The 23,212-nt window shown below is 44.1% G+C and overlaps 1 protein-coding gene across 1 annotated transcript in view; it reads right to left on the bottom strand.

Moving 5' to 3' along the window:
- Positions 1–23,212, bottom strand: part of MCTP2 (multiple C2 and transmembrane domain containing 2) — a 158,202-nt gene that overhangs the window by 71,268 nt on the left and 63,722 nt on the right. Inside the window, exons 6-10 of the mRNA XM_032233653.1 lie at positions 20,135–20,211; positions 19,645–19,756; positions 17,275–17,310; positions 3,613–3,777; positions 1,530–1,660 (exon numbers count right to left, since the gene is read on the bottom strand). Of these exons, the coding sequence (XP_032089544.1) occupies positions 1,530–1,660; positions 3,613–3,777; positions 17,275–17,310; positions 19,645–19,756; positions 20,135–20,211 (521 nt within the window). The remainder of the gene's footprint in view (positions 1–1,529; positions 1,661–3,612; positions 3,778–17,274; positions 17,311–19,644; positions 19,757–20,134; positions 20,212–23,212) is intronic.

Below are 23,212 nucleotides of genomic sequence, written 5' to 3'. Positions count from 1 at the left end.
CAACAGTGGTCAATGCCTGGAATGCTCTATCCAACTCCGCTGTTACATCCTCAAACCTGCATAATTTTAACCTTAAACTGTCTACTGTTGACCTCACCCCATTCCTAAGAGGTCCGTAAAGGTGGCGTGCATAAGTGCACCAGCATGCCTACCATCCCTGTCCTACTGTCCCCATTTATTTGTACCCATTCCCTGTGTTCTTATTCATGTTTATTCTTCTTCCTGTTATCTTGCACACGAGTGACAAACTGAATAAATAAAAAATAAAAAAATAAAATAAAATAGGGGCAGTTAGGAGTTGTGAAAGACTTACAGTAGAGGCTGGCAGTTTCAATATTTAATTGCTGATGTGCCTGAATTTATATTTTTATTTGCTTGTTCGTACCATTTAGCTAAGGAACTGAAATACAGTCAACGTTGGTGGCCAAACAATTCCAGGGAATGGATCCATAGAAAGCATATCAAGACAAGATCATATTTAACACACACACACACACACACACACACACACGACTAATTGAATTGAACTGATTCAAAAAGAGGAGGAGGAAGCGGGAGAAGGACTTTGCTAAGAGCCAAACGCATCTTGAGTTTAATGTACAATCAAGCTGTTTAATTACTTGGGAGTCTAATTGTTTGCACAGTGATTATTTCTCCCTGTCTAAGCAATAGAACCATCCTGTCCCTTTCTTACTATCGGGTGAGGATCCAATAGAAGGCCAGGGATCCCAGCAGCAGCTGTTCCAAACGAGGACCGGAGCACATCATAAAACCGCCATGGTCCTGCTTTCAAAACGGTTTTCCCCATGGCGAGAGACTCCCAAGCCCTGTTCTAACGGTTTTGCAACTATTTAACACCAGAATGGCTACAGCCATATTGTCTTTTGCCAGAGCTCTGCTGGTAAATAAGCCAGCCCTATAGCATTGGGAGGATCAGAGGGTTTGGAAAGAAGCAGAATCTCGTAAAGCTTAAGGAGGCAATCCGTTCAGGGAACCCGGAGCAGACATCACAGAAAAGTTGGAGGAGGAATAATTCTGGGAGTAGCCACTTGCAAAGAAGCGGGGGAGGGAGGGGCTAAGAAGTTTGTGGCACCCCCATCTACACAGGGCCTGTGCAGCTGAGAGAAGTCCCAGGCTCAGAAACTTTGCACTTGCTATCACTTCCTGTTCTATTTAATGACAGGGACATTGCCCTTAACATTTCCCCCAGCAATAGAGTTTCAGTAAAATTCTCCTGGGTGTTGTAGCTTGCCAGCGGCCAGCAGAACTGGTGGCAGAGTCGGACAGTGAGGAGGTTGGGGAGGAACATGGGCCAGTCCTGGAGTCTGCGGAAGGCTCGGACGAGATTCTCTGCGTCGGCAATGCTTGAGTAAGATTTTGAGAAGCTTCAGCTCTCAGGGTTCTTGACGGAAAAACCACAACAATTAAAATATTACACCACCACGGAGTTATCTAGAGAGCCTACATTCAACCTTGTCTTCCAAAGCTTTGCAAAACACGTTGAGTGGTAATAAAAGGAGGCCACTTACATTCCCAAAATTTCTTCGTGCTTTTTGTTATCTTTTCCCCAGATCTCAATTTCCAGTACATCCTTCCTGTCGGAGAAGTAGTGAAAATCAAACTGTTCCCTCCACTGTGGATTCGCGCTCTTACAAAGTGTCTAGAAAACACAGGGTGATAAGATTTATCGTTCTTTCAAAAGATTGCAGCTTTTATCTATATATATATATATTTTTTAAAAATGTACACACACACACAAACACACACACACACCAAAAAAAGGGAGGCAAACTTTTAAGACTAACAAGTAGGAACAGGAAACAACTGCCTTCTGCAACACAGAAGTGGCGGGGGGGACAACCACTTTTTATACGACATGTGGGAAAATTTAAACTTCTGACACCAAAAGCAAAGGGCCACGCATATTTGCATATCCGGGGAAACAGCCAGTTGCCTCAGAAGGCAGAGAGAGAGCTGGGGCAGAGGCTGTGCTTGTTTTCATTCCATTAAATCCAAACGTATTTAGTACGGTTAATGTAATTACCCTATTAAACACAAAGGCTTTTGTGGGGGAGCTTGAAGCCTAATGGGGGTTATAGCCAATGGGGACTGTCTATTTGGATTGGAAAGGCCAGAGAAGGGATAGGGAAAAGCCTATTTGTCAGTAAACAAGAAGGTTGGTAATTCTCTGTTTCGCTTGTTTCTGAAATCAGCATTTGGGGAAGGTTGGTATCTTCCAAGTGTCCGGACTTCAAAGCCCAGAATTCTTAGCTGGAACCATGCTGTATGGGGAATTCAGGGAATTGAAACTGACTCATCTAGAAGGGGATTCAGCTGAGGTAGAGACAGACTCTGGTCTATGAGCCACAATGGCGCAGCAGTTAGAGTGAAGTACTGCAGGCTATTTCTGCTGGCTGCCGGCTGCCTGCAATTTGGCACTTCGAATCCTACCAGGCTCAAGGCTGACTCAGCCTTCCGTCCTTCCGAGGTGGGTCAAATGAGGTCCCAGATTTTTGGGGGCAACTAGACTGACTCTGTAGACTGCTTAGAGAGGGCCGTAAAGCACTGTGAAGCAGTATATAAGTCTAAGTGCTATTGCTACATCAGAGTTATCCACACTTTCCAGGTTTGAAGCCCGGAGTGGGTTGAAGGGGGGAAGGTTTTGTGGGAGGGGTAGGAGCATGTGCACGCACATGCTCGTGTGCAAATACCTACCACTCGCCTGAATGGGGCCATGAGTACTCACAACACTTCCAGTGACACTCACGCAAAATGGGCGGCGAGTGCCCGCACAATGCTCACGAGTGGAGGCGTACGTGCGCAACATGTTTGCGCACTGGCCAGCTACTCACATGGCCCAGTGGCCAATAGGCCATGGCCCATTAGTGAGCCATGCCCCACAGGTTGGGGACCCCAGATCTACATAGAATGCCTCCAGATCGTTGTATGATACAAATCTGTATATTAAATTATAGTTCAGGTATGACTGACATACACTATATTGCCAAACGTATTCGCTCACCCATCCAAATAATCAGAATCAGGTGTTCCAATCCCTTCCATGGCCACAGGTGTATAAAATCAAGTACCTAGGCATGCAGACTGTTTTTACAAACATTGGTGAAGGGATGGGTCGCTCTCAGGAGCTCAGTGAATCCCAGGGTGGAACTGTGATAGGATGCCACTTGTGCAACAAATCCAGTTGTGACATTTCCTCGCTCCTAAATATTCCACAGTCAACTGTCCGCTGTATTATAAGAATGTGGAAGTTTTTGGGAACGACAACAACGAAGTGGTAGGCCACGTAAACTCGTCCAACATCAGTGTGTGACCTCACAAATGCGCTTCTGGAAGAATGGTCAAAAATTCCCATAAACACACTCCTAAACCTTGTGGACAGCCTTCCCAGAAGAGTTGAAGCTGTTATAGTTGCAAAGGGTGGACCAACGTCATATTGAACCCTATGGATTAGGAATGGGAGGTCGCTTACAGTAAGTTCATATGCGAGGAAAGGCAGGTGAGCGAATACTTTGGGCAATAGAGTGTATAATATGGACAGGCTCGCTTCAAATCACACCAGTTGGTCGCAGACATGTCTCAAATCCCTCTTACCTTGCTTTGGAATTTTTCCTGGCCCATTTTCAACAAAACGAAGATGTGGGTCATGGCCCCCATGGGAATGTTCCTTCCTTCCAGCAAAGCCGCAGTCACTGTTCCATTCCACAACTGATTTTTTTGCAGCGTGTCCACCAGCCTGCTGGTCCTCATGAAGGTTGCCTAAAATTGAGGGAGGAAAAAAAATGACAATTTGGGAAGCTGTGGCACGTCAGCTCCATCATGCATACACATGCTGGCCAGTTGATTTTTGGCCTTTTCCAGGAAAGCCTCCGGAGCCTGGGGAGGGTGAAAAACGAGACTAACTGGCCAACCGGAAGTTTGGAAATGATCGCTTTCACCCTCCCCAGACTCCAGGAAAGCTTTCCTGAAGCCTGGGGAGGGCGAAAACCACCTCCCCCGGCCCCCTCGGAGGCCTCCCGGGAGCCTGAAATGGATCATTTCCAAACTTCCGGTTGGCCCTTTGGCCCCATTTTTCATCCTCCCCATGCTCCGGAGTTGAAAACAGCTTCCCCTGGCCCTCCAGAGGAAATTCCAAGCTCAGCTTGGAGGTGAGCAGTTCGGGGTACATGGGGTGGGGAGAGCACGTGGGGGAGGACTTTGCATTATGGGCCCTTGCATTTTTGGCACCCAACAACAAAAAGGTTCGCCATCACTGGCGTAGGGTTTCCTGCCTAAGCAGGGGGTTGGACTAGAAGACCACCAAGGTCCCTTCCAATTCTGTTATTCTAATTCGGTCAACCAGGCCAAAGGTGTCTAAAGATTGAATCTTGGCAACTGAAACTGAAAGCAGGAGTGTACAGCCTCCCCTAGAGGAAGAACCAAATTATTCTATTTGTACCCTGTGATATTCCTCCATACACACATCAGCAAACTGTTTCCACCCAGTTTCTGCGTTTATTGACGTATTTAAAGGGAGGGGACATTAAAAGGTGGATTTATTTTGTCTCTAAATGTGACTGTTCTCCAGGACGTTCCCTCAGGCATGAGGTTTAGAGGTCAGTTGTGCCCATCACTGTGAATTTGTGCTTCCTGATTTGTCCTCAGCTGTCATTATTTTTATTATTTCCCTTGGTTGGTTTGGTTTTAATGCTATGTACGCTACAGGTCACGATTGTGAGATGGGTGACTACATAAATTGATTACGTAAATGTATAGATTTCCTTTTAAAAGTGTCCTGAATGGCTTAAGTGTTCCACAACAACTTTCCAACAACTCAAAGCTGACTTTTTAAGGCTTTTTGATTGTCTCTTTTGAACGGTATGTAGATGTTGTTTATCTCTACATGCCTGTTGGTGGCAGATATGTTTGAGTGCTTGGCTTCCAGGAATTCCAACAAATCCTCTGTTCTTACACATTGGCAAAAAAAATCAGAACACCAAATACAAACTGGGTGGACATGACCTTGTAGATGGCCCTCACTCTGTCAAGGACCTTGGGAGTATTCATCTCAAATGATCTAAGTTCCAAAGCTCACTGTAGCAACATTGCCAAAAAGGCATTAAGAGTTGTTAACCTAATCTTGCATAGCTTCTTCTTTGGTAATATTGTACTGATAACCAGAGCCTACAAAACTTTTGCTAGACCAATTCTCAAATACAGCTCATCTGTCTGGAACCCGTGCTGCATATCGGACATTAATACAATCGAGAGAGCCCAGAGATATTTCACGAGAAGAGTCCTCCACTCTGCTCACAACAGAATATCTTATGCCACCAGACTTGAAATTTTGGGGCTAGACAATTTAGAACTATGCCGCCTTCGGTCTCATCTAAGCGTAATACACAAAATTATCTGCTACAATGTCCTACCTGTAAATGAATACTTCAGCTTCAACCACAACAACATACGAGCTCACAATAGATACAAACTGATGGTAAGCCACTCCAAACTCGATTGCAGAAAATGTGACTTTAGCAACAGGGCCGTCAATGCCTGGAATGCTCTACCTGACTCTGTGGTTTCTTCCCCAAACCCCCAAAATTTTAACCTCAGACTGTCTACTGTCGACCCCACCCCATTCCTAAGAGGTCTTTAAGGGGGCGTGCATAAGCGCAGCAATGTGCCTACCGTCCCTGTGCTAATGTTGTATTTGTATTCATTTCATGTATTCCTAATCATGTTTATACTTATATCTATTATCTAATACATGCTTGACTAAATAATAAAATAAAATAAAATAATAAAATAGTAAAAAAATAAAAAATAATAATAAAATAAAATAAAATAAAATAATAAAATAAAATAAAATAATAAAATAATAAAATAATAAAAAATAAAATAAAATAAAAAATAAAATAAAATAAAACAATAAAATTAAATTAAAATTAAATAATATAAAATAATAAAATAAAATAATAAAAAAATAAAATAAAATAAAATTTCTCTTAGCCTTTTTTGGACTTTGGTCCAGAAGGGAGTTTCTTGCTAAATTCCTTAGCAACCCCTCCCTTCTAAAGCCTCCTTCCTTGTTTTCAGATCTTCACTAAGCTTTTTATAAACTCACATTAGCTACTTCTACTACCTTTTTCCCCCACCTTAGAATTGTTGCCAACTCTTCCCACTTCAAGCTCCTTTTCGCCGCAGCGTCTCCTGCCCTCCAATTCCGTTTATCACTGCTCTGAGATTAAAACCCTTCTTATTAACAGGAGAATACTCGGAGGAATAGCTGCAAATAGAGGCTAGTCCATTTATTTATTTACAGAGCTGGTAGGCCACTCCAATCTACCAAGACTGAACAGCCTACAAGCCTCCGATGTATAATTGGTTTTAAGCCATATAGTCAGTGTACAAAAATAAAAAAAAGAAGCAACAACTACATAATGTTCTTATGGAACTGAGAATCCTGGGTGGAGGCATTAACCATAACAATAAAAGACTCCATCGCGTGACCCAAGAGGAAGTGACAACAAAGCAATTGCCCGGATTGGATGGAATGATCAGGTTGTGGCTAATTTCCTAAAAGGCAGGAGAGGGAAATTGTGATCACACACCAGGAGAGGGGGCACAATTTCAGAGGAACTGAGAAGATGTGCATGTGGCCAATCGAGGGAAACTTGCTAGGTAGACAGATGTTCTTGGGGGAAAGTGGTCCCTAAGATACCCAAAAGATGAAAGGCTTAAAGGTGAAGCCAATTGGCAACCAACAGCAGCTGTTCATGCAGATGTTATATGCAAGTGCCTTGAGATACACCCACCGTTGCTTGAGCCACTGCACTCTAATCGGCTGTAGCTTCCAAACAATCTTCAAGGGCAGCCCCTTGGAGAGCATATTGCAATAGTCCAACTGGGAAATGACTAAGAGAGATGACCAAACAATGCTCTCCCTCCCTCCCTCCCCCCCCTCTCTCTCCCTTCCTCCCTCCCTTCATCTCTCTCTCCCCCTCTCTCACACACCCTTTCTCACCCTCTTCCTCCCCCTCTCTCCCTCTCCCTCCCCCTCTCTTCCTCCCCCCTCCCTCCCCCTCCCTCCCTTCATCTCTTTCCCTCTCTTGCTCTCTCCCTTCATGTCTCCCTCCCTCCCTCTCCCTCCCCTCTCCCTCTCCCTCCCACCCTGTGTCTTTCCTTCTCTCTCTCTCCCTCTCCCTCTCACCCTCCCCCTCTCTCTCCCTCTTCCTCCCTCCCTCCATCTCTCTCTCCCACTCTTCCTCCCTCCGTATCTCTCCCTCTCTCTTCCTCCTTCCCTCCCTCCATGTCTCTTTCCTTCTCTTTCTCTCTCTCTCTCCTTCTCTCTTTCTTCCTCCCTCCCTCCCTCCCTCCCTCTATCTCTCTCCCTCTTCCTTCTTCCCTTCCTGTGTCTTTCCTCTCCCCCCTCTCTTCCCTTCTCTCTCCCTCTTCCTTCCTCCCTCCATCTCTCTCCCTCTCTCTCCCTCTTCCTCCTTCCCTCCCTCCATGGCTCTTTCCTTCTCTCTCTCTCTTCCTTATGACCGCAATTGAGACCAAAATTTCTGTTGCGAAGTGAGACATTTGTTAAGTCAGTTTGCCCCATTTTATGACCTTTCTTGCTCCAGTTGTTAAGTGAATCATTGTGGTTGCTAAGTGACTGACACGGTTGTTAACTGAATCTGGACCACATGACCCGCCGGGACACTGCAGCCATCATAAATGTGAGCCAGTTGCCAAGCGCCTGAATTTTGATCGAATGACCATGGGGATGCTGCCGTGATTGTAGTGTGAAAAATGGTCGTAAGTCGCTTTTTTTGGTGCCCCCGAGACTTTGAACAGTCACTAAAGTTAAACAAATTTTTGTAAGTCGAGGACTACCTGTACTCTGACATATCTTTTTCTCCCTCACAGCAGAAAACTCTTCCCCCCCTCTCCCATTTTCCCTTTCAACCATCCTTTGAGGTGGGAGGGGGAAAAGAAAGAAAGAAAGAAAGAAAGAAAGAAAGAAAGAAAGAAAGAAAGAAAGAAAGAAAGAAGGCAGGGAGGGAGGGAGGGAGGGGGAAGGAAGGAAAAAAATAAAGGAGGAAGGAAGGGGAAGGGGGAGAGAGGGAAGGAAGAAGGAAGAAAGAAAAAAGGAGGGAGCGAGGGAAGAAGAAAGGAAAGAAAGAAATAAAAAAGAAAGGAAGGAAGAAGAAAGATAAAATGGAAGAAAGGAGGGAAGAAGGAAAGAAGGAAAGAGGGAGGGAAGAAGGAATGAAGGAAAGAAAGAAAGGAGGGTGGAAGGAAAGAAAAAAAGGAGGGTGGAAGGAAGGAAAGAAAGAGGGGGGAGGGGGAGGGAAGGAGGGAGAGAAAGAGAGAGAGGAGTGGGAGAGAAATGTCACCCAAAGATCAAAGCTGCAGTCAGCCAATTGCCTAACGGAAAAGCTGGCCCTTCCATATAAAATACCTTCCACAGTAAAAAATAATTGTGTGGCTCCCTATTTTTTTCCCCCTTTTCCAAATGGAAAACTGTTTGTCTTGGAAAGCGCTCGGCTTCCTCGCTTGTCCATAAAAAGCCAGGCCCGCTCGAGCTCCGGGAGGGTCCCTGGGAAAAAAAAAAACGGGAATCTAAAGGCTGGCCATTAAAAAGGACCGGGAGATTGCTTCCATATGGCCAGACAGCAGGGGAGGGAAAGGGCCAAAGTCTGCAGCCGGCTCCATTTGGCGAGGAGCTCCTCGCCTTTCCATGGACACTCGTTGCATTAGAGGAGAACATCTGGATTATGGCTTGCAATGTCCCTGGGAAATATCCACTCCCCCATCAAAGGGCTTTATCTATCTCCCCTGCACTTTGAACATTTCCGCGCATAAGGCAGCCGGGTTGGATGCCGCACTTGCTGCCTTCCCATCCAAAGCCATTCCTCCCACTGCTTTTGAACACACACACACACACACACACACACACACACACACACACACACACACACACGCTAGGCCTCCCTAGGTTCCTCCCCTCCCCTCCTTGTTCTGCAGGGGTGGGGAGAGGAAAGGAGATTTTTTAAAAAATCTATGCCTTTCCCAGAAAGGCATAATAGACACCCCACACTTTGGGATTGCTTTCTTTAAATTCTTTTCTTTTTGTTTCTTGGGAGACTCGGTGTGTTACAGGAATGAAACACTCAGAGAGGGGAGGAAAGGGGAAAGGGGAGAAAAATAGAAGGGCGCAGGGAAGGGAAGAAAGAAAATATTTGGAGTTTTGAATCAAAAGCAGCATTGCTGGCCAGAAAGTTGGCTCCAAAAGATGCATTGTAGAGAACTGCCTTTTATTTAGGAAGCGGATGCAAACTCGTGGCATAGCAGGCAGATTTTGGAAGGCGCCTCAGATTCCATCAGGAAACAAGCTGTTAAAGCAAAAATGAGTCTTCCCATCTCACACACAAGAATGACATGGCATGGCATGGAATGGAATAATATATTTGAATGTATGGAATGGAACAGGAATAAGAACAGAACAGAACAGAATAGAAAATATAGAATAGGAATAGGAAATGGAATAGAATAATAATTGAATAATATAATTGTATGTATGGAATGGAACAGAAATAAGAATAGAATAGGACAGGACAGAACAGAACATAAAATATGGAATAGGAATAGGAATAAGAATAGGAATAAGAATAGGAATAAGAACAGGAACAGGAACAGGAACAGGAACAGGAACAGAATAGAACAGAACAGAACAGAAAGCTGGAAGGGACCTTGGAGGTCTTCTAGTCCAACCCCCTGCCTAGACAGGAAACCCTATACCATTTGAGACAAATGGTTATCCAGCATCTTCTTAAAAACTTCCAGTGTTGGAGCATTCACAACTTCTGGAGGGAAGCTGTTCCACTGATTAATTGTTCTCACTGTCAGGAAATTCCTTCTTAGTTCTAAGTTGCTTCTCTCCTTGATTAGTTTCCACCCATTGTTTCTTGTCCTGCCCTCAGGTGCTTTGGAGAATAGCTTGACTCCCTCTTCTGAGTGTTAACCCCTGAGATATTGGAGGACTGCTCTCATGTCTCCCCTAGTCCTTCTTTTCATCAAAAGTAGACATACCCAGTTCCTGCAACCGTTCTTCATATGTTTTAGCCTCCAGTCCCCTAATCCTCTTTGTTGCTCTTCTCTGCACTCTTTCTAGAGTCTCCACATCTTTTTAAAATTGTGGCGACCAAAACTGCATGCAGAATTCCAAGTGTGGCCTTACCAAGGCCTTATAAAGTGGTGTTAACATTTCACGTGATCTTGATTCTATCCTTCTGTATATGGCATCCTTTTCTATGGCTTTTATGGTTTATGGCTCATGTATTCAAAGTCCAGACACTTGGCAATTAGCTCATTTTTATGACGGTTGCAGTGTCCTGGAGTCATGTGATCATCTTTTGCGACCTTCTGACAAGCGAGGGGGAAGCCATACAAGAGTATCCAAGCTAATCTTTTGACCAAGCTCTTATAGATGACCCTCGTTTATTGGGGGAAAAACCAATACGTTTTGAAGAAACTAACGTTTTTTGTTGGAGCCACATTTAAATTTTGGAAGACGGTCACGCCTTTTTTTAGCGTGTCCTAACGGAACTCGCAAACAGCCAGAGCGCTTGATCCAAAAGTTGGGTTATCTGTTGTGTTTTGCTTAGATCAGTGTTTCTCAACCTTGGCGACTTTAAGTCCTGTGGACTTCAACTCTCAGAATCCCCCAGCCAGCTCTGCTGGCTGGGGAATTCTGGGAGTTGAAGTCCACAGGACTTAAAGTCGCCAAGGTTGAGAAACACTGGCTTAGATGTTTCCCAAACCCTCAAACGCAAAACTTCTGATGTGTTGAGACGATGCTCCGGCAGAAGCTGCCCCGGCCAAGATGAAGCCGTCTTTCAAACTCCTGTCCTTTCAAAGATGTGACAGGGGGGACAAAAAGACCTGTGAAGAGGTCAAAGCAGCAACCCAGCCCGAAAGGAAAATGGTTTGCGGCTCTCGTTGGGACGCCTCGGTGCCCCCCACCCCACCCCACCCCTGGCTCTGCTCATTAGGCAGGATAACCGTTCCGGAGAAGTATTTTTTTTTCCCATAGGAAGAGAGAGAAAAAATTTAGACAAATGAAAGGAGGCAGATGAGCACACATGCAGTAGAATCCCATAGTTGTTTAAAATGCTTCAACAGGACAATAGCCCAAAGCGGAATTCTTGGAGATGGACAAATAAAAATAAGAAAACCAGTGAGGTGGGACGGGAGGCAAAAAAAAAAAAAAGAATTGCACGCACACAGAAGGGAGATGGGCTTCCTTCTTTGGCCTTGCTTCAACTCCTATTTGTTTCTGCGGCCAATTTATCCAATTATTTGAACACCAAGGTGGCAATCAATTTGGTTTGGTTTCTGCACACGTGGCGCGGGCAGGAGAAAAGGCCGGGGGTTCGCATCCTTGGAGCAAGAGCCCTTTGCCCGCTCGGTGCCCTCTGAGGGTGCAAAGCGTGCCTCACGCTGCAAAGGTTTCCATCCCTTACGCAAAGCCAACCGGAGATTAGAGGCTCTAATGAAGCTGTTGACAACTGCCTCTTGCATGCCAAACCTCCCAAGAAAGCCACTGGCCCAGAAAGCAGCAAATCTGCTTCTACTTTCTTTCCTTCCTTCCATCTTCCACGAATTTCAGAACGGGCTTGTTCCAGTTATTACCGTCTCACCCGCCGTCAAAATACTGCTAAACCTCACAGGGGAATGGAGAAAAACTGAAAATTAATTAAATGTTTACCCATTATCATCACTTGGGCAACGAAGAGAAACTAAGTCCTATCAATGGTGGTGTGCTGCCCGAGTCACTTGATTTGAGAAAGAGGCAGTGCAAAATAAATTAATAATCCAAACAGTAATAATTGATTGCTTAACAGATGAACAATAACAAAAGCAAACAGTTTCTGAGCATTAATGGAAATTCAAATAAGAAAAACTGCTACTAGAATAGGGAATCCCCTTTTTTTTTTTAGCTGGTCCACATATTTGATGGTTTGGGAGGATATCCAGAGCATGGAAAAATAAAGATTGCCATGGGAAGGAAGGTTACCAGTTTTGGATGCAAATTGGTGTTCTGTCGGGCCTGGAAGTCACCTTTTCTTTTGGATCTTTGGCCTGCCACACTTTCTATTATTCTACTATGCATTTTCTATTGTGGGAAAATGGGAGGGGGGGGGATTGTACGGAGTTAGATGCTATGTAGCCATAACAAAATTCTTTCTAGAAAGTCAAGGTCATCCTTTGTCTCTGCACCTAACTGGAACTGGATGGGTGGAACTGCCAGCATGGCAGCGGGAGATTAGGCCACGTGATGGACTTGTGGGTGTGGGGGCAAGATCTGGAACTTTCAACTGGGTGGGAAAACTGAGAAGGCTTCAGATTTGGGTTTTGTGCCAACATGGCTCTCTTAATAAATTGGAATTTTGAGGAATCTTTTGTCTCGGACTCTGATTTACTTTTGGATGCTATTTGGAACCCTGACATGTTCTCTTAAACCGCTCAAGACAATCCTTTACTGTTTACAATTATGATTCTCTAAAAGGCTAGACACACTTCCAGACAAAATTTTAAACTTCAGGCATAGATCAATTTCTATTTTCTGTGAGGTCACACAAAAAGGAAGGCTATCTTGGGGGAACAAAGGAATGAGTCTAGAAGCAGAGTCTGAACCCATTGTGGCCCACCAGACTTGGATGATGAAGAGGTTGGGGAGGAACCTGGGCCAGTTCTGGAGTCTGGGGAAGGCTCGGATGAATGCTCTGTATCAGACACAGAGATAGAGCCAAGGCCCTCTGACATTTCCCAGCCACCAGACAGGCAGCCGCCTTTGGAAGCTGAGATAAGTGGGGAGGAAGAACAGCTGGGGCCTATTCCAGATGCACGTATGTGCAGAGCTGTTAGGAGAGGAGAACAACTGAGGACAAGGAGTCAACTCAGGAAGAAAAGCACATGTGGATGCTGAATGGTCCTGCCCTGGCTGGGGAATAAATAGAAGGAAATGGGAGTGGTAGTTGTAGGAGACAACAGTTTGTATTTCTGAAGATTTGGCTCATCCTGTTTCATGCCTCAAAGACTACTTGCCAGCACTTAATTTGCAGCTTTGCAGCTGGGAGCTCATGCCTTTCAATCATCCCAAGGAACTGATAAGGTCTGTTAACCCTTTGAAGGACTATTGCCTGGACTTTTCAGTGCCATTAATTCACAGTAGCTAAATAAAAAGGGTTTTTTGGGGGGAAAGGTGTCTGTTTCTTGGTTCTGCTAAGGCTGGGTCAGAAAAGAACCATCCTTTTCATGTTTAACATTTTTTTTTCTGTGTAATTTTTACCCATTTTACTGAAGAAAATCTTAGTATAACCCAAGACTTTTAAAATAAGCAGCAGACGAATCCACATTCTGGGTAAACAGAGCTTCTTATAACATTATGAATTTTGGATCTGTTTAATTCTGAAGAAGTGTTTCAATATCAATATATTGAATTTAAATAATTAAACATATTATAATTATATATTAAAATCAATATCACTATCAATGACAGCAGTGTTCCAATATCTAAGGGTCTACCACAAAGAAGAGAGAGTTCAACTTATTTTCCAAAGCAGCAGAGGGCAGGTCAAGAAACAACGGATGGAAACTAATCAAGGAAAGAAGCATCCTGGGATTAAGGAGAAACTTCCTAACAGTGAGGACAATTAACCACACTTGCCTTCAGAAATCATGGGTGCTCCATCACTGGAGGTTTTTAAGAAGAGACTAGACAGCTAGTTATCTGAAATGGTATAGGTTCTCCTACTTGAGCAGGGGCTGGACTAGAAGACCTCCAAGGTCCCTTCCAACTCATCTATTCTATTCTAGTGTTATTCTTTCTAGACTTGGTGGGATCCTGGATAATTGAGGGTGAGAATCAAGAACATATGAATCTGCATCCAGTTTTGGTTGCCACAATGTATAAAAGATGCCCAGAGTCCAGAAAGAATGCAGAGAAGAGCAACGAAGATGATGATGGAACTGGAGGTTAAAGCATATGAACAGTTGCAAGAAGTAACTGGGTATGTCTAGTTCAATGAAAAGAAGCACTAGGGGAGACATGATAGCAGTGTTCCAATATCTCAGGAGTTGCCACAAAGAAGACGGAGTCAAGCTATTCTCCAAAGCACCTGAGAGCAGGATAAGAAGCAATGGGTGGAAATTAATCAGGGAGAGAAGCAACCTAGAACTAAGGAGAAATTTCCTGACAGTTAGAACAATTAATCAGTGGAACAGCTTGCCTCCAGAAATGGTGGGTGCTCCAAGATTGGAGATGTTTAAAAAGAGATTGGACAACTATTTATCTGAAATGGTATAGTGTTTCCTGCTTGAAGGGGGGGTGGACTACAGGACCTTCAAGGTCCCTTCCAAATCTGTTACTCCATTATGTCATTTTAAAAACTTTTGCTTTAAAAAACTTTCAAGCCAATTAAAACACATTTAAAGTTAAAGTTGCATTGAGAAAAAGCTTTAAAAAAGAATTAAAATGGAACAGGAAGTCTTGAGGAATGCCAACGGAGGAGGTATCCTAACAAACAACTCCCATGGGGAGAAGATCGAAGGTCTCCTGGCTGGACAATCCAAGGACAGTGAAAATCATCCTCTTATTTTACGACTTACAGAGCTTTGATTAATATTGCTGGTGATATTTACATATCACTTGGATCTAAAAGCAATCTGTGCTGTCAAAATGATATAATTCAGTTACTTTAAATAACCAATGAACTTATAACCTAGTTCCATGATGCTAGAAAATGTGATTGCTGGTGAGGTTTTTAAAAAATGCTACATGCACAGGAAAAAGAAAGTTTTGTGGTGCCTGAACATGGAGCCGATACCTAAACTTCAAACCAGCGGGGGAAATACGCAGCCTGGCTGAGGCTGATGGACCTTGTAGTCTAGCTCGTGAAGACAATGCCAAACAAAGGGAAGATTGCTTAGTGCATTGCTTCTTCCAATAGCCTCTCAACTACTCCCCAAAATATTGGCATCCTCCCTGCTCTCTTTTATTTTTCCTTTGTTGACTTTATGATCCATTACAAAAAAAAGAAAAAAAGGAGAGGGAGAAAATGGGAGAAAAGAAGAAAGGGAGCAAGTGCCAGCAATGTTTCCCCAGCTCGGTGTTTCCTAACTAAAGATAGTTATTGATGTACAACGCCGGCCTTTTACTGTGGCAGAAGAATCAATAAAGAAGGAAATACTGCTTTGTCAAGAGTAGCCCAAGTACTGTAGGCTTGCTGGGAAATTCTTTAGTGGCTCTGGGATGCCCACAGAAGCTTAAAAAAATCCTTCTATATATCCATTGACAGCATGGGCACCATGTGCTGAGACCTGACTGCCCTCTAGTGGCAGCAATACACAATGACAAAAGCCTGTACAGGATTTCTCCTTCCCTAATCTTTCCTTGTAGGAGTGACAATTTTATTTTCCTGGGCTCCAAGATCACCGCAGATGGGGACTGCAGCCAAGAAATTAAAAGACGCTTGCACCTGGGGAGGAAAGGTTTTGGAAATCTAGACAGCATTCTAAAAACTCTGCCAACAAAAGTGCCTATAGTCAAGGCTACGGTTTTCCCAGTTGCAATGGATAGCTGTGAAAGTTGGACCATAAGAAAGGCTGAGCACCAAAGAATGAAGGCCTTTGAACTCTGGTGCTGGAGAAGACTCCTGTGAGTCCCTTGGCCTGCAAGGTGATCCAACCGGTCAGTCCTAGAGGAGATCAACCCTGACTGCTCTTTTGAAGGCCAGCTCCTGAAGATGAAACTCAAAATACTTTGGCCACCTAATGAAAAGGAAGGACTCACTGGAGAAGAGCATAATGCTGGGAAGGATTGAGGGAAAAAGGAGAAGGGGATGGCAGAGAATGAGGTGGATGGATGGAGTCACTGAAGCAGTTGGAGTGAGCTTCAATGGACTCCAGAGGATGGTAGAGGACAGGAAGGCCTGGGGGAACGTTGTCCATGGGGTCGCGATGGGTCAGACATGACTTCACGACTAACAGCAACAAACAAAAATTCTTCCTTTCTGTTTTGTAAGAATGACTAAAAGGACTTCCCAATACCTAGTGTATAAAGTTAGCACCCACTTCACTCCTAGAAAAATGAAATACTTTGAGAAATATTAAAAAGGCAGAATGTTATATTTCCCCTAAAAGAAAAATGGAAATCTTAAGGGAGACAGAAACTCAGGAGCCTCAGCTCTCTACCCCAAGTAGAAACCAAGAGGCCAACTTTTAGAAATGCAGGTTTGGTGATCCATTCAAGACAGAATTAAAACCAATGGTGAAATTCAAAGTTTTTTACTACCGGTTCTGTGGGTGTGGCTTGGTGAGCCTGGCAGGGGAAGGATCCTGCAAAATCTCAAGGAAGGAAGGAATAGAAAAAGGAGGAGGAAATAAGGAATACAGAAGGAAGGAAGGAGAGAGGGAAGGAAGGAAAGAAAGAAAGAAGGGCCATATGAATCAAAGCGAAACAAAACAAGACAATGTTTGAGTCCTACTAAAAACAGAAAAACCTAGAAGATTGATTTAATTAACTGCATAATTATTGATGAAGCTCTGTTAATACAACAAAACCCACATTTTCTCCCTCTGCAACATTAAACATGTCGCTTTGATGGTAACTTTTGAAGGGACCAATTCTCTTTCACCTGGCAAACCTTCCCAGAGGCATCCTCTTTGCCCCCTTGGAAGCTTCAGAGAGAAGCTAAAGAAGAACAGAAAGCGAGAGACAACCTTTAAAAAAAAACACCCTTCTATTCCACTGGTTTTAAATTCCAGGAATCTCCTTGTAGATTCCGTGTGGATTTGATCTGTGCTAAATCTTCCCCGGCGCATTAATACATGTGATGTATTATTGATAGACTGCAATCCTTTAAAAAAGGATAGAAATATAAGGCTGACATCGCAACATATGTTCTCCTACCCCCGAATCTGCCAGACGTACTGACAGATTTCAGTAGGCCTGCTTCCAATTTAGAACAACTTCACACAAGACACCGAATTCTTGCTATGGAAGGGCTGACAGGAGCTCCTCGCTTGGCAGTGCTGACAATGTTTGATGCTGAAAAAGAAGCTTCTGGAAAGAAGATGCTCAGCAAAATGGACCTCCATCTGCATTCAACGTACCCATTTCTGCTTTTCATTACTACAAGCAGCTGGCTGGCTTTTTTTTCCAGCTGAAGGGAAAAAAAACACAAACCTACAATAACAGAACTATGGGGACAAAGAATGTGTTACCTTCGGTACAGAGCATCTCCTTCGGTTTGGCCATCGCTGCATGCACACACACCCCAGAAGTGCAACAGGGGACATCCAAGAGAGGATCCGCAAAACAAAAATGAGAGAGAGGGGGGAGAGAGGGAGGGGGAGAGAGGGGGGAGGAAGAGGGAGGGAAGGAGGGAGAGAGAGGGAGGGAAGGAGGGAGAGGGAGGAAGAGAGGGAGGGGGAGAGAGAGGGAGGGGGAGGGAGAGGGAGGGAAGGAGGGAGAGAGAGGGAGGGAGGGAAGGAGGGAGAGGGAGGAGGAGGGAGGGAGGGAGAGGGAGAAGGAGAGAGAGGGAGGGAAGGAGGGAGAGGGAGGGAGCGGGAGAGAGGGGGGAGGGAGAGAGGAGGGAGAGAGGAAGGGAGGGAGGGAGAGGGAGAAAGAGAGAGAGGGGCAGGGATAGTTAGTAATCATATGAGCTAAAAAAAATCTACTTTATTCTCTGACAGTAAAGACCCACTTCAAATATTGTTCCACGTTTGCGCGTATTTCAAGAATACATCTGGGAAACAGCTGGAGCCTGTTCCCAGTGTGCGCATGCGCAGACGAAGGGAACAGCTAACTTACTTGGGAGTAAGGCCACAGGTGGACGATGAATGGCCCCTCCCAGAGGAAATAAAAGAGGAGCAAAAGGGGAGTGGAGTTTGCAGGAGACCATCAGTTCGCTTCATTGGTTTGTGACTCTCCGAGACTCCTTGCCAAGTTTTGCAGATATCGGCCTGGCATCTCTCCAAGCCAGATAAGGTCTGTGACTGAACCCTTGAAAGAATTTGCTGGATGTGAATGAGCAGAATTCACAGTAACTTAATCAAAAGGATTTGTTGTCAGGACAAGGAGTCTGCTTCGTGGTTTGGGGAAGCCTAGGTCAGAACAGCTGCAATAGTTGGAATCTGACTGAGCTTTCTCCTCCATAAATGATAGGACTACAATTCAGTGCAGATGTGTCGCTGAAGAATCGGTAATTCTCACCAATCCTTTTTACTACCTCTCTCCAGCATCTGTTTCCGCACTGTTTTGGGAATGTAAGAACCTTCGAAACGGCTACTCAGGGAGCCCAGAACGTTATAGTAGTAAGTAAATATTAAAAATGACTCCCCGTATCCTCCAGCAGAGCAACCCGTGAGTGATGCTCTGTTCCCAACAGTCTGAATCCAACTATAATGGCTTTCTCAAAGCTTGGGGGAAAAGCCGACGGCTTGCGAAATATTACAAACATCGAACACCTGCAGATTCTGGCTGCAGAGAGAGATAGTACTTAGGCTAGCTCTTCTTCGCCTTAACATCCAAAGCCCATCCTTTAGATCAGGAAACCTTCCAATTCTGTCATTCTATTATTCATTCACACTTTTAGTTCAGTGATATCAACTCTGTCCTCAGCAGGATGAAGTCCCTGATGGATTTTATCTGGCATTAGAAGTTAAGCGGTGGGGACATGGGGGCTCAGTGGCTAAGACACTGAGCTTGTCGATCAGAAAGGAGGGCAATTCAGCAGTTCGAATCCCTAGCATCGCATAATGGAGAGAGCTCCCGTTACCTGTCCCAGCTTCTGCCAACCTAGCAGTTCGAAAGCACGTAAAAATGGAAGTAGAAAAATAGGAACCACTTTTGGTGGGAAGGTAACAGTGTTCCGTGTGCCTTCGGCGTTGAGTCATGCCGGCCACATGACCACAGAGACGTCTTCAGACAGCACTGGCTCTTCGGCTTTGAAACAGAGATGAGCACCGCCCCCTAGAGTTGGGAACGACTAGCACATATCTGCAAGGGGAACCTTTACCTTAGAGGTTAAGTGGCATCCAGTTTAGTTGGAACTTGGATGAAAGAGCCTCAGCCAATCTCATATATCTACATCTCTTCAGGACATGCAGGCACGTAAAATTATGCCATGGAAGAAAAGGATAAACATCTTGAGGCTGTTGCCAAGAAAACTATGCCGATGTGTTCATGAAACCACTAGGAAGGCAGTGACAAGCAGTGGCTTTTCCTTACTGGATCCCAATAGTTGTACAATGATACATTGATACTCCACATTTTGAAACGCCTCGAAGTTGGTACTCAATGCATTTTGATGTGGCACTCATCACTTGTTTGGTAGTCAACGCACAAGCAAGAACTTGTCTGTCTCACTACGTTATTCCTTATGGGAAAAATGTGTTTGGTACCCATTGTTTTTGGTACTCATTATTTTTGGTACTCATCGTGCCTCCCAGAACCAATGAATGAGGAGTACTGAGGTATCACTGTAGTATGAATTTGCCTGGCACCACAACACACAACCACAGATGCCAGCCCTGTGTCCATCTCTTCCTTCCTACCAGGAAACCCAGAATGGCTCTGATGATCTTACTTACATTTCTTTTAATATCGCCTGACTTCACAACAAGTCTTAAATTCAGCACAATCACGCCCATGTCATCCTCCAAGCTGTTTGGGTCTTCCAGTTTAAGAATCCTCTCAGTAGTCCTAGATGAGAAAAAGAAAATTACACAGAGCTAACAACCAGAATCAACCAAAAGCCGTCTTTAAGGGTGTCATCCAGATCCTAGTTGTCCCAAAGGGGCTTTTTCAAGAGGCAACTGACTTCCTGGTTTTCCTTTACTTCCTTAAGAAGCTTCTTGGATGAGAAGTGAAACGTCTTCAAAGAAAAACCAGAAAGTCCAGTTGCCTCTTGAAAAAAGCACCTTTGGGACAAAAAGGCTTATATTTATTTTAAGAGCAGAACACTGAAAAAGACTCAAATATTCACCAAGCCATATAGGCTGCAACAGAACCGAGGACTTTAAGTGCTCTGTAATAGATAACTGCATTTCGAAAGAAAAAAATATATAAGTGTTGGATTACCTGTTTAGTTCCAGTTTGTGAAGCATTAGGACTGCTGAACCCATAAAATCAGAAGAAGTCAAGTCTCTATCGTAAACCTGAGAAGAGGAGGAGAAAGGGGCGGAAAAATACAGATCTGATTATCTGAAAATAATTTCAGGTTCGCCTTATTATTAGTTCAGTGTCAGCCAATGAAACTGCACCAATCATGACTATAACAAACAAGAATAAGATTACCATCTCTGCAATCATGACTTTGTTTTTTGCTGCTATCACTGATTGAACTATTCCCAAAAATAGACACCACATTTCCACAAATCAATGTCTTGTTTTTTCCCCCTCCTTTCCAAGTGCCACCTTTTTACCTGTTACAAACCAAGAGGGGTTTGCACAAGTTACCAGTGAGCCAGCACAATTTACTCATTATTTATTTTTACAACTGTAGTTCTGGAAACTAAATAGGCCCATGTTTTAGAACGAGAGATACTTCAAGTATTTATGGTTCCCCTAAAAATGCCATTTTTGCCTCCTTCAGACAGGTAGGCCCAAACCAACTAAAACAGAGTTAGGCCCATAAAGTCTTCTGAATTATTATCATTATCATCATTTCCATTTAATGACGACCCCATAATCCCTTGTGGGGTGGAGTCTGGGCAACTGAATGGAGGCTAGCAGAGTATTTTAATGGCCAGATGCCCTTCCTGTCACCAGTGCGGAGTTTTGTTCAGCAGAAATTTTCTCGGTGTGCCCAGAGAGAGAAATCTCTGCCTCTACCTAGGATGGAACTCGCCACCTCCTGATTTTGAGGCGAGAGCGCCACCTCTAGGCCACCGCACCACTCACCAGAATGTTTTCTGAATGTCTCCACCTAATTTGGAGTTGGAAAGAGTTAGGACACATTTTCTTGGAAAGAGAGAGTAGAGTTTTCTAGTAGGGAATATACTCGTATGGAAATGATCTTTGCAAGCTGGTTCCACCTGCGATCCTTCCCTGACACTCAACGGAGGTGTGGGAAGCCAAGAGGCGGCCAATTCCCCAGTTTGGGAAGCATTAGAATTGCTGAACCCACCAAATCAGAAGAAGTCAAGTCTGATCATACAGCTGATGCATCTGGAATGGGAGAAGAGGGAGTGGAACAGAGGTGGGATCCTATGGGTTCGGACTGGTTCAGCCGAGTAGGTAGTAACTCAGCCTGCCACGCCCCAAAATTGGTTCTAACAGCGGCGGCACCATCTTCATTTTTGGTTCTGCGCATACGCAGAACAATCTTCATTGCAAAAAATGTAATTTTTTTCCGTTTTATAACGTTGTGCACATGCGCAGACCTTTTTAGGTGCAAATGCACACGTGCGCAGAACACGCTTTTGACATACACACTTGTTTCACACACATGTGTGCTCAAAAAATTGTTTGCCCGCCGAACCAGCAGTAATCCGGCAGCAACCCACCTCTGGAGTGGAAGCAAAAATAGAGATCTGGTTGTCGTAAAATAATTTCAGGTTGGACCCTCACCTCTCTCCAGGCCTTCCGAAAAGCCGTCAAAACCTGGCTTTGCCGGCAGGCCTGGGGGTGATGAGTTCCCTCCCCTCTCGACATGTATGGTTGTGCGACTGTTGTTTACTTTTATTATTTGTATTTTGTTTTTATGTTCCCCTTTTTCCCCTTGAATTGTTCGCCCCCCTGAGTCCTCCCGGAGAAGGGCGGCATACAAATAATAAAATTCTATTCTATTCCATTCTAGTTCCATGTTTGCCAATGAAACTGAACCAGGTCCCCAAATGGTTGGAAATGCAAACAAATATCTGGTACATATTGCCACATGTGGTGGACCTGCATAAAGGCAAGGAAATTTTGGACGCAAATCCATATGTGCTTAGAAAGAAATGACCAGACAACATATAGAATTTAAGCCAGAATTTTTTATTGGGCATTATATCAGATGATTATGATAAAGAGACAATATATCTAATATTACACATCTTGACCGCAGCAAGAATTGTATATGCACAGCAATGGAAGAATGAAAACACCCCTTCAGAGGAGACGATAAGGAAGATAGTAGCCTGTGCGGAAATGGCCAGACTAACGCAAAAAATAAATGATAAAGGAGATACAGAATACTATTTAAGATGGAATAGATTCTATCAATGGTTAGAAACATAAGGTAGAAGTTGGAATGTGAAAGAATCAGGTTAGATGGACATGGAAAGAGATATTATGTATGTATTAAGGTTAAAGTTCCTCTTACACATATGTGTTAATCATTCCTGACTCTAGGAGGTGGTACTCATCTCCGTTTCAAAGCCGAAGAGCCAGCGCTGTCCAAAGACGCCTCCGTGGTCATGTGGCCGGCATGATTAAATGTCAAAAGTGCACAGAACGTTGTTACCTTCCCACCAAAGGTGGCTCATATTTTTCTACTTGCATTTTGTTATGTGCTTTTGAACTGCTAGGTTGGCAGAAGCTGGGACAAGTCACGGGAGCTCACGTTCTTACACATTGCTAGGGATTCGAACCGCCAAACTGCCAACCTTTCTGATTGACAAGCTCAGCATCTTAGCCACTGAGCCACCGTGTCCTGTGTATGTAGGTATTGGAATGATAGATAAGTTGACATACTAGAATATGATGGTCAGAAACTATTGCACAACACTAGCATTGTTTAAAATAGTAATTATGTTATTTTGTTTTTACTTTTGGTTTATGGTAAGTGGAATGCCAGGACAATTACACTATTCAATATATTTATATGTAAACAATAAAAATATATCTTAAAAAAAACCTGAACCAACTGTTAATGCAACACAAAAAGGAGTAAGTTCTTGGTCTCAGGAGCAGTGATTTATCTCCAATTCGGCAGGATTCTCTTGGTTTCAGAAGCAAGGATCACGTCAGTAGGAGTATTGTACTGAGTACAGCCACGGTGGCACAGTGGTTAGACTTGGAAGGCTACTTCTGCTGATCACCGACTGCCAGCAGTTTGGCAGTTCAAATCTTACCAGGCTCAAGGTTGACTCAGCCTTCCATCCTTCCGAGGTGGGTAAAATGAAGACCCAAATTGTTGGGGGGCAAGAGGCTGGCTCTGTAAACCGCTTAGAG

Source organism: Thamnophis elegans, chromosome 16, assembly GCF_009769535.1.
Source record: "Thamnophis elegans isolate rThaEle1 chromosome 16, rThaEle1.pri, whole genome shotgun sequence".
Lineage (NCBI taxonomy): Eukaryota > Metazoa > Chordata > Lepidosauria > Squamata > Colubridae > Thamnophis > Thamnophis elegans.
The sequence above is the reverse complement of the archived record's forward strand: the minus strand, read 5'-3'. Positions and strand labels throughout refer to the sequence as shown.